The sequence below is a fragment of the Labeo rohita genome, unplaced genomic scaffold (genome assembly GCF_022985175.1).
Source record: "Labeo rohita strain BAU-BD-2019 unplaced genomic scaffold, IGBB_LRoh.1.0 scaffold_1886, whole genome shotgun sequence".
Taxonomy (NCBI): Eukaryota; Metazoa; Chordata; class Actinopteri; order Cypriniformes; family Cyprinidae; genus Labeo; species Labeo rohita.
Window position 1 is genome coordinate 1 of NW_026128095.1, and position 12,035 is coordinate 12,035.

The window sequence follows — 12,035 nt, forward strand, 5'->3', positions numbered from 1 at the left end:
ATACAGGAAATTGTAAGCAGTGTAGAATAAAAGTAGTCTATCTATAGCAAAACACATTAAAAACAAACATCACGTACAAAGGGAGTTTTGGCACCGTTGCATACTGTCATGTGTTAATACCTCTCTCCCACCTTTCTTTTGTTTATACCACAGACTGGTTTACACACTGAGCTGTTAGCTCGTGATACATGAATATACGGTATTATTAAATGAGCAAAGACAAATTTATTACTTTTAAGTCCTTATATTGCTCAGACTATCTGTTACTCAGTCACTGAATTGCGTTAATGTTAAAATATCACTGTTATTTTACTGATATTTTTACACAAACAGAAGAGTTTTGCAAGGTTATATTTGGGTACTTTCATGACGTTTTTAAAACGTTTTATTTCAACGTGCATATTACGTTATTTTAACACCTGAATAAAACGTCCCCGAAAGTTGTAGTTTGGTCTGGTTTCATTTTCGTAGTAGACGAACGTGATATTATTAGATGAGCGAATACAGCTGAAAGTAAGGATTCACCTATTACTTTTAAGTACTTTTAAGAACGTATAGTTTTTGCAAGGTTGTATTTTGGGTACTTTTATGACGTTTTTAAAACGTTTTATTCCAACGTGAATATTACGTTATTTTAACACCTGAATAAAACGTCCCCCGAAAGTTGTAGTTTGGTCTGGTTTCATTTTCGTAGTAGACGAACGTGATATTTACGTTTTTTGACTACTTAAAGAAAACGTTCCAGGTTGGTATTTTTACAACGTTTATAAAACGTTTTATTTTGGTTACATTTTTTTTATTAAAAAAAAAACGTTTTTAAAACGTTGTACTACAACATTACCTAATTGCAACCAAAATACAACGTTGTGAAAAGTTGTAAAAACGTTTTGTGTTTGCTGGGTACATACACACACACACACACACACACATATATATATATATATATATATATATATATAGCCTTGTGCCATTAATACCTGCTACACCTTTTAAGCTTGTGTTGTCCAGCCTGGCTTATGTATGTGATTAAGCAGATGTATCCTCCCTTGACATATGTATGTCATTATTTACACACAACCTGAATTATGGAAATGTTGGGACATTTTTTAAATTTCAATAAAATGAAAACTATAAGACTTTCAAATCACATGAGCCAATATTTTATTCACAATAAAACATAGATAACATAACAAATGTTTAAACTGAGAAATTGTTCAATGTTATGCACAAAATGAGTTCATTTCAAATTTGTTCCTGCTACAGGTCTCAAAATACTTGGGATGGGGGCATTTTTATCATGGTGTAGCATCTCCTGGCGACTTTATTCTCATTTTCATAGTTCATTTGAAGCCGTTTTTGACGTTATGTTTCTATGAGAGGGTGCCAGCAGGAATCCTTTCCGCTTGCAGCGGGCTTCCTCTCCTATATACATAGTGATCATTGCTTTGCGCTCCCTCAGATATTACATGCGCGTCCTCAAACATTGTCCTGTGTATGTGCGAATAAGTGCATATTGTAAATAGGTATTTATTAAATCATTTTATTTAGTGAAGCTCATTCTGTATTATTTGGTAACTAATGTATTTGCAGTCTGTACGTTTCACTTCACAATTGGGAGTTGGGCACCCACCGGCAGAAACATAATTTGGGAATTATAATGAATATATGAATGAATTAATTATATGAATGTACCTCTGAAGGTTCTGACTGTCTTCAGAAGAGATTCGGTGGCATTTTGTTTTCACCTTCGCGCCATGTAATATCGTTCATGACGCAATGCTGCTTTATCCACAGAGATCACAGGAAACAGCTGTAATTCAGCTTGTCCATAAGCGCCATCTAGTGTCTTACAGTGGATTTACAGAAACTTATATTTACATTCAGCTTGTGTGCCGTTTTTGTCTGGCCAAAAAACGGACCGAATTTGCATGCCCTGCTGTAGCATAAATTCTGACCGGTTGATGAAAAACATGTGGATTCTACACATTTAAACAATTCAGACCAGTTATCTAGATTATTTATGGAACAGATAAAATACATATAGTAATTTATTAAATCAATTATCATTTTGACTTGACCCTTTTCTTTGTGTGAAATGCTGAAATGTGAGGTTCATCTTTTTATGAACCTTTTTCACAGCTTTATTTGAAAAGTTACATTCAATATTTGAACATGCTATTAGTTCAACTGTTGTAGTCAAACTGTTGTCAGTCATGTTGTCATTTAAAATCCGGACATCATTGGTAGGCTACTGTTGTTGTTTTAGTGATTATGCAAATAAAAATTCATTTTATTTGTTGCTTGTTGATTTTAAATATAAAACTTGATGAAGTGATTTATGTGTCAGTATATTTTGAACATTTTCAGTAGATTTTAACAATACCATGATAATACTGATAACTGTGATCATTTTGGTCACTATAGTCGTGATCACAAATTTTCATATCGTTACATCCCTACTACGAAGCCATGCTGTTGTAATAACGGCAGTTATTGCTTTGTCCTGTTGAAATACACAAGGCTTTCCCTGAAATACACGTCGTCTGGAGGGAAGCACTGTGGTGAACTTGCAAAACCAAATAAATAATTAAAGACATTTTTGCATGTGTTATATTTGATTTATTTTTATTTTTTTTTCAGGAAGTTATGTACAATAATGAACCGTATATTTGTCGCCTAAACGTATATGATTCAAGTAGCATTAGCTTATGAATGTGCATGTAAATGTGCCTTGTTTGTTCTTACAGCCGTGTTTGAGTTTTCTTGAGTCCATAAATGTGTTTAATTATAAAAATATTTGTTTTTATAAAACTACAAATATTTTTTATCATTGGTTTTCATACTGGTGGTTTAAAGGAATAAGGATGGCACTGTTAGTATATGTTAATTCATGTTGTAGTTAATGATTTGTAAGTGCATTATTTTGTCATGACTACTTGAGGGGGCACGTCATAATTATTTCACTGTGATTAAATTAAGCTCATGATTTATTATAAACTTACTTTTATTATTGTATTTATTCTTGTATTTAATATTTTCAACATTTGAAAAAGAGGGTCAGTGAAAATGACAAACTAATCTTGTGCCTTCGAGTAATGTTTATTATGAAGCTGCAGATGTCAATAGTTTTGTCATGATCTGGGCTGTGGGGCTTCCCTCAGCCACCTGAGGTCGCTGGTTTCCCTGCACTGCACTTCCCTGATTGTACACCTGTCTTGTCATTAGCACTCATCTAAGCTCTCACCTGTTCACAATTACCTGGTCTATAAGAACTCTCATTTCCCACTACTCATTCTGGCTGCATTGTCTTCGAGTGTGTTTCTGTTCTGTTTATTTTTTGATCTTAGATTCCAGTTGTGTTGTGCCGTGTTGGCCTTTGGTTTATGTTCATTTGTGTTTTGTTTAATTAAAATCCCTTCCCTGCATTTGGACCCAGACCTCCTTTTTGCCCGTGACAGAATGCAGCCAGCACCGATGGGCCCAGCGGGGAGGAATTTTTTAGGGAGGCGGCGACCACCCGCTCTGTTCCCGAAACGGCGGGGATGTCCTTCGAGGCGGCGTCGGCCGCTCGTTTCGAGTTCATCTATGCCTGTCTGGCGGGGATGGACACCTGTAGGGCAGAGGCTGCGCAGATGCGGCCCTGCTTTCTGGCGGGGGCGGAGACGCTCTTCCGCGGGCAGGCGGCGGCGACCGCTATCTCCGTTCCTGACGCGGCGGCGACCGCTCTCTCTGTTCCTGATGCGGCGGCGACCGCTATCTCCGTTCCTGACGCGGCGGCGACCGCTCTCTCTGTTCCTGATGCGGCGGCGACCGCTATCTCCGTTCCTGACGCGGCGGCGACCGCTCTCTCTGTTCCTGACGCGGCGGCGACCGCTATCTCCTGTCCGGACGCGGCGGCGACCGCTCTCTCTGTTCCTGACGCGGCGGCGACCGCTATCTCCTGTCCGGACGCGCCGGTGACCGCGCTTGTTGTTCTGGAAGCGGCGGTGACCGCGCTCTCTGTTCCTGACGCGGCGGCGACCGCTATCTCCTGTCCGGACGCGGCGGTGACCGCTATCCCCGTTCCGGACGCGGCGGTGACCGCTATCCCCGTTCCGGACGCGGCGGTGACCGCTATCCCCGTTCCGGACGCGGCGGTGACCGCTCTCTCTGTTCCTGATGCGGCGGCGACCGCTCTCTCCGTTCCTGACGCGGCGGTGACCGCTCTCTCTGTTCCTGACGCGGCGGCGACCGCTATATCTCCTGTCCGGACGCGGCGGCGACCGCTCTCTCTGTTCCTGACGCGGCGGCGACCGCTATCTCCTGTCCGGACGCGGCGGCGACCGCTCTCTCTGTTCCTGACGCGGCGGTGACCGCTATCTCTGTTCCGGACGCGGCGACCGCTCTCTCTGTTCCTGATGCGGCGGCGACCGCTATCCCCGTTCCGGACGCGGCGGTGACCGCTATCCCCGTTCCGGACGCGGCGGTGACCGCTATCCCCGTTCCGGACGCGGCGGTGACCGCTATCCCCGTTCCGGACGCGGCGGTGACCGCTATCCCCGTTCCGGACGCGGCGGTGACCGCTATCCCCGTTCCGGACGCGGCGGTGACCGCTATCTCTGTTCCTGACGCGGCGGCGACCGCGCTTGTTGTTCTGGAAGCGGCGGTGACCGCGCTCTCTGTTCCTGACGCGACGGTGACCGCGGACGTTCCACTGGTGGCGAGGCCAGCTCACGTTCCCCTGGCGGCAGTGTCCACTGACGTTCCTCCGCTGCACGGGCCTGGCCCGCCATCCCTCCCCTGATGCACCTTCCACCGTTCCTCCTCCCTCCAGACTTTTTTTTTTGGGAACGTCTGGAAGCCGTTCCCTTGAGAGGGGGTACTGTCATGATCTGGGCTGTGGGGCTTCCCTCAGCCACCTGAGGTCGCTGGTTTCCCTGCACTGCACTTCCCTGATTGTACACCTGTCTTGTCATTAGCACTCATCTAAGCTCTCACCTGTTCACAATTACCTGGTCTATAAGAACTCTCATTTCCCACTACTCATTCTGGCTGCATTGTCTTCGAGTGTGTTTCTGTTCTGTTTATTTTTTGATCTTAGATTCCAGTTGTGTTGTGCCGTGTTGGCCTTTGGTTTATGTTCATTTGTGTTTTGTTTAATTAAAATCCCTTCCCTGCATTTGGACCCAGACCTCCTTTTTGCCCGTGACAAGTTTAAATTATGTCAATATGAAATTGTTTACATTTATTTGAAAGTCAAAATATACTCATAAATAGTGACATTAAAACATATTTTAGGCATAATATTAAGAAATGTGCATTGAACACAAGTAAATAAATTTGAATTATAATTTTTATCAGTAAGTCTCCAGCAATATGTTAGTTAATGAAATAAATGTATTTTAAATGTATTCATCCGTCATAAAATTCTCATTCCAACCAGGTAATTCAGGTTGGCAACCCTGACTCACACACTACCCACTGTTAGCATATTGTAAGGGAAACAGGTCACTTTAGTTCAACGGGAATTCATTATAAATTTTGACAGAATCACTGTTTTATAGCTGATCGCTGAATCTACCAGCAATTCATTGAACAGGTTGTACAACATCAGCTCTGCCATTGATATTAATATCCAAAGTATATTAAAACACTATTTATTAGCATGGTAACAAGATTGGCAGTTTAAGACATGAACTTGCAAGCACAAAACACACAATACTTTTATTTTCAATATAAATAAGATTTAAGACAAATCTAAGAACTATTCTAACATAGAAACATGCGCTCACACATTCACACTGTTCTGATCTAATCTTAAATTGTCTGATTCGCTCTGATATCCTACAGTATGCATTCAACTGCAATCATGTGGCTTACTGTCATATGGTATCGAAACGCACCTGAACTGTTACATGTCTCCTAGTGTTTTTCCCCCAGTGTTTCTTGTTCTTTTGATTTGTTCCGTTTGCTCCCCCTCTTGGTTTAGTGTTTTTGGTTTAGTCTTACCCATATTTGGACTTCCCCTTGTTATCTTGTTTGTAGCCACTCCCCTGTTTCTGTGTATATAGTGTTCTCTGTGCCTCACTCCCCTGGTCGGTCTTTATTGTTGATTTGTGTTTCTACGTGTGTGGATTATCGCTCTGTGTTCCTGCCAGTTCCTCTTGGAAGTGATTAAAATAAGATTTGTGTCGTACGTTGTATCCTGTCTTCCATCCAGCACCAGCAACTACGTAACAGAAAAGACCGACCAAAAACAAAGGATGACCTGGGCTGATGACCTCCTCCTAAACCTGCAACAAGGTGAGCGTTCGCTGGAGGAATATGTGGAGGAGTTTTTGAGTGTTTACCATCTGGTGAGATGGAGTGACAAGATGGTTAACGCATGTTTCCAGATGGGACTCAAAGATGATAGTTTGTTTCAATTGATTAGTCCTAATGATTGCTACCGTCCTGTAGCAGACTTTATAAATTTTGTTCTTGATTTATGTGGTTCCTCGTTCCAAGTCATGGTGGAGGATGGTAATCCTCCTCCCATCTGGAAACATGCAGTCGCCCCACCTCACCAACAGCCAGAGCCCTCCGCATATCACTCCAGCTACCTCACACCCTCCTTGTCTCCTGCGTGTCCCCAAGTCTACCTTAGTTCCACGATGGTCCTCAGCCCAGCACCTCAGGCCGCCGCCACGCCAAAGCCTGCACGCAAGATGGCAGCCGCCACGCCAGCGTCTGCTCGCAAGATGGCCGCCACGCCAGAGCCTGCACGCAAGATGGCTGCCACGCCAGAGCCTGCATGCAAGATGGCCGCCACGCCAGCGTCTGCAGGCAAGATGGCCGCCACGCCAGCGTCTGCACGCAAGATGGCCGCCACGCCAGCGCCTGCACGCAAGATGGCCTCTGTTCCTGAGCCCCCGGCCAAGATGGCCTCTGTTCCTGAGCCCCCGGCCAAGATGGCCTCTGTTCCTGAGCCCTCGGCCAAGATGGCCGCAGTTCCTGAGTCCTCGGCCAAGATGGCCGCCAAGCCTGAATCCCCGGCCAAGATGGCCTCCGTTCCTGAGTTCCCGGCCAAGATGGCCGCCAAGCCTGAGCCCCCGACCAAGATGGCCGCCATTCCTGAGTCCCCAGCCAAGATGGCTGCCAAGCCTGAGTCCCCAGTCATGATAACTGGAATGAACATTATGGACAGGGCAATCCCAATTGAGTTCACGGCTCCAATTATCTCCCCTGATTCTCCTGAGACTCCGCTGGTTCCGCCCAGCCTCCCTGAGCCTCCACTGGTTCCGTCCAGCCTTCCTGAGCCTCCGCTGGTTCCGCCCAGCCTTCCTGAGCCTCCGTTGGTTCCGCCCAGTCTTCCTAAGCCTCCGCTGGTTCCGCCCAGCCTTCCTGAGTCAAGTCAAGCCACGGCTGTAGTTCCTGAGTCAAGTTGAGCCACGGCTGTGGTTCCTGAATCAAGTCAAGCTACGGCTGTGTTCCCCGAGTTAAGTCAAGTTGCAGCTGTGTTCCCCGAGTCAAGTCAAGTTGCAGCTGTGTTCCCCGAATCAAGTCAAGCTGCAGCTGCTTCTCCTGAATCAAGTCAAGTTTCTGAGTCAGGTCAAGTTACAGCTGCGGTTCCTGAGCCAAGTCACACTGCAGCTGCGTCGACTGAGTCAAGTCACGTCACGGCTACATCTCCTGAGTCAAGTCAAGTTCCTGGTGTGTCTCATGAGCCAAGACAAGTTCCAGAGCACACACCAGAGCCCGAGATGCCTCCAGCGCGCACCCCAGAGCCAGAGCTCTGTCCAGCTCGCCCTCCAGAGCTGGAGCTCTGTCCAGCGCGCCCTCCAGAGTCGGCGCCTCTTCCAGCGCGTCCTCCTGCGCGCCCTCCTGAGTCGGCTCCTCCTTCAGTGCGCCCTCCTGTGTGCCCTCCTGAGTCGGCTCCTCCTTCAGTGCGCCCTCCTGTGTGCCCTCCTGAGTCGGCTCCTCCTTCAGTGCGCCCTCCTGAGCCAGCACCTCATCCAGCGCTCCTTAGGGCTGGCAGAAACGTAAATTCCCCCAAGAAAATTTTGGGGGGGGGCTACTCCCCTGTTCAGCCATGGCCACCTGAACTGTTTACCCGGCCATGGCCTCCTGAGCCCCCAGACCCGCCATGGCCTCCTGAACTGTCTGTCCGGCCATGGCCTCCTGAACTCCCTGATCCACCATGGCCTCCTGAACTGTCTGTCCAGCCATGGCCTCCTGAACTCCCTGATCCGCCATGGCTCCCTGATCCGCCCTGGAGGCTTTCCCTAGCTACTATGTTCCTGTCCCGTATCAGCCTCCAGGGCGCCCGCCCTCCCTCCCCAGTTGTATTGTTACGGTGCGGGACGCACCTACTGGGAGGGGGGGGTAATGTTACATGTCTCCTAGTGTTTTTCCCCCAGTGTTTCTTGTTCTTTTGATTTGTTCCGTTTGCTCCCCCTCTTGGTTTAGTGTTTTTGGTTTAGTCTTACCCATATTTGGACTTCCCCTTGTTATCTTGTTTGTAGCCACTCCCCTGTTTCTGTGTATATAGTGTTCTCTGTGCCTCACTCCCCTGGTCGGTCTTTATTGTTGATTTGTGTTTCTACGTGTGTGGATTATCGCTCTGTGTTCCTGCCAGTTCCTCTTGGAAGTGATTAAAATAAGATTTGTGTCGTACGTTGTATCCTGTCTTCCATCCAGCACCAGCAACTACGTAACATGAACAAACTAATCAAGGTCTGCATGATCACTAGTAAGCTACAGGCAGGTGAGTTTAATCAGGGTTGGAGCTGAACTCTGCAGGGCTGCAGCTCTCCAGGACCAGATTTCGCGACTCCTGGTATAAACTTTCAAGGGTGTTACATTACTGTACATATTCTACACAAAAGATGGTCTTATTAACAACTGTTTAAATATTAGAGATACCCTAGTGAAAAATTTATATACTAAAATGTATTTAAAATACATTTGTTTCATGATAGGTATACTACAAATATACAGCATTTACATCTTATTTACAAAATAAAAATACCCTGCAGATGAACTTTTAGTATACTAAACTAGTATATTTAAAATCTGCTAAATTGGAACAACTAATTCTTTTTTACTTTAGTGCACTTTAATTGTGCAGAAGTAGTGCTGAAGTCCAACCAAAGATTTACTTATGTTTGTTTATGCTAAAGTGGAACCACTGCAAGTATAATTTAGGTACACTTTAAATATTATCAGTTTTGTTTACAGTCCTTTTTTACCTTTGTCAGTACTTTGCATTTTAAAATGAACTTCTAAATATCTGTTCAGTAGTGTCTAAGAGATGACAGTTTAGTAATTTGCGGTGCTTCTAATTAAGTGATTAAAAGCAGTTGCAAATGTTGTACAAAATAAACATACTCATCTTTGCATCAATAAAATAAGCAACACTTGTGTTTTACTACCAAATTGTTATGTAATATCTAATTATTTTTAATGTTTAGTGGGAAAGGTTTCTGTGACCTCTCATGAGATCTTATTTCCTGTTGCGTGTATGCGCTCTCAAGTGTCCAGGTATCAATAGTCTAAATCCGTCATTCAAAAGGAGAAACCAATATACGAGATATATGCAGATACACAACATGTGTTACAGATCTAGTCGGTGATCCGCGGACCGCTCACCACCAGATGTCGCTCTCTCACTGTTTGTACAAATGGACTGTTGCACTACACCCCGGACTACATTCCCCATCAGCCATTGCACATCTCCCGCGTCCAATCAGAGACACTATTTATACCCTGGTCTTCCTGTCATACATCGCCGAGTATTGATTTGCCTAGCAGTCGTACAAAGCGTTTCTCCCTGTGTTCCTGTGTCTAGTTTTCTTGTTTGCCTTGTTTTCACTGTTTTGTTACCTAGCCTCGTTATTTCGTTTTGTTACTCTCGCCTGTCTGACTATTCTCCTGCCTCGCCCATTGGATAACGTTCGCCGCTGATTGACCCTCGCCTGCTTTATGGACTATTCTTCGCCTTGCTGTCTAAATACCTGTCTGCTGTTGTTTGACCCTGCCTGCTGACCATGTCTATGTCTCTTCCCTACAATAAAAGTTCACATATGGATCACTTTCACTTTAATTTTCGGGCACTGACTTTCTCTCTAAACTGAGCATCCAATCAGAGCCAAATCACTCTCACCGACGACCCCGAACACGTTGAATTGTTCAAACTGCTGCTAACATGAGTCGACGGGATGTGGTGTTTTCTGGCTTTTACAAAGCAGATTTCAGTTCTCTAAAACCAGACTGAAAATGTGTCACAAATGTTTTTAAAGGAGTAGTTTACCCAAAAATGAACATTAGCCCATGATTTACTTGCCCTAAAGGCATCCTAGGTGTAGATGACTTTTAGACAAATCCAATGAGAGTTTTATTAAAAAATGTCCTGGCTCTTGCAAGCTTTATAATGGCAGTAAATGGGTGTTTTATTTTCAATAGTCCAAAAGAAATCCAATAAAGTGAATCCATCCATCCTAAAAAGTGTCCCACATGGTTCAGAGGGGTAAATATAGGCCTCCTGAAGCAAATAAATTTTTGTAACAAAAATATCCATATTTAAAACTTTATAAACAGTAATCTTAAGCTTCTGCTAACTGTCATATGCAGGTTCAAAATAGTGCTGAAGTGCAGATGAGAGAACAAAACAAAACACCAGTCACAAATCGAATACAAAACAAGGATTTAAAAAAAAAAAAAAAAATGTCAGAAGATTTTGATATAAGCCAAGAGGAGACTGGTTTTCCTTTGCTAAACTAAGAAGAAACTTTAAAAATACAGTCTTCCAGATGCATATGTGACCCTCTCTGTGAAATCCTGGCTAAAGTCTCAAAATCTAATTATGATATAACAAACATCAAAGTTTGATTTCGTCCATTGACATTACCTTACTCAGTCAGTATTAACGATATCAAGATTACATTTTGACGTAATGTTCTTCACCTTATGAAGGATGATTTTATGTAGAAAACAGTAAATCACAAAAAAATGACTTCAGCTGGGTTTTCACAGCCAGGGTCACTTATTGTATTCATGTTTTTCCCCACTAAGTTAAAATATACTATGTAAAGTGATCTTAAGCTATAGAAAGGCACTGTAATATATAAACAAATCTTCTTAATTATAGAGGTTTTTGGTCAAATTAATAAAGGTTGGTGGTTATCATTTTTTGAAACTTCAGCATTAAAAAATACAGTTTCAAGCCCTATTTAGTGAGTGTCCTGTAAGAGTGGACCTATTGTAAAACATTTTCCTCATGTTCAACAGCAGTCAGTGAAGAACGATGGCGTCTGTTAAACGAAAGCTTTATGACACACTGGATGATCTGGAAGAAGAAAAATTGAAGAGATTTAAAAGCTACTTAAGAGAAGATGGAAATATTAAAGTGTCTGTACTGGAGAAAGCAGATGCAACTGACACAGTAGATCAGATGCTGGATCGTTTTGGACCAGAAAGAGCTGTGAAGATCACACTGGATATCCTGAAAAAGATGAACCAGAACCATCTTGCTAAACAGTTAGAGAACAGTAAAAAAGGTAAGGTAAAAAAAGAAAAAACATATTGTAATGTCAAACCTGTAATGTAAAAAAAAAAAAGTACTAAATCTTTTCATCTCTCTTCCAGTCAAGACAATCAGCTGTGCTTAGACTGAAGTCAGAGTTGATCTAAATACTGAAACAGGTGCAAAAGTCAATGCTACAACAGTAAAAGCATATGTTGATTTAATTCTAGATCCTGCACAAAATTTACTTTATAAATCATGTTAGCATTAGATTATTCAAGATTTTTTGTTGTTAATATGCTGTAAAGGTTATATGTATGTGTGTGTGTATATATATATATATATATATATATATATACACACACACACACACATATTCAGTCAAACCTAAATTTATTCAAACACCTTCAACATTAAACTGTGTCAGAACAAATATCCTCTTGATAATGCCATTCTTCTGTCAGATGTTAAATAGCTGTCAGATGTTAAATTTAAGTACACAATTAGATAGTACCAATTTAGGTCAAACAATCACCAAGCAATGCTTAATTTT

At 43.3% G+C, this 12,035-nt stretch overlaps 1 protein-coding gene across 1 annotated transcript; it reads left to right on the plus strand.

Moving 5' to 3' along the window:
* Nucleotides 1–11,250: 11,250 nt before the first annotated feature.
* Nucleotides 11,251–11,682, plus strand: LOC127159062 (NACHT, LRR and PYD domains-containing protein 6). The gene is made up of 2 exons (XM_051102001.1): nt 11,251–11,516; nt 11,605–11,682. The coding sequence occupies exons 1-2, from the start codon at nt 11,264–11,266 to the stop codon at nt 11,625–11,627; spliced, it is 276 nt and encodes a 91-aa protein (XP_050957958.1). The 5' UTR covers nt 11,251–11,263; the 3' UTR covers nt 11,628–11,682.
* The last annotated feature ends 353 nt before the right edge of the window (nt 11,683–12,035 follow it).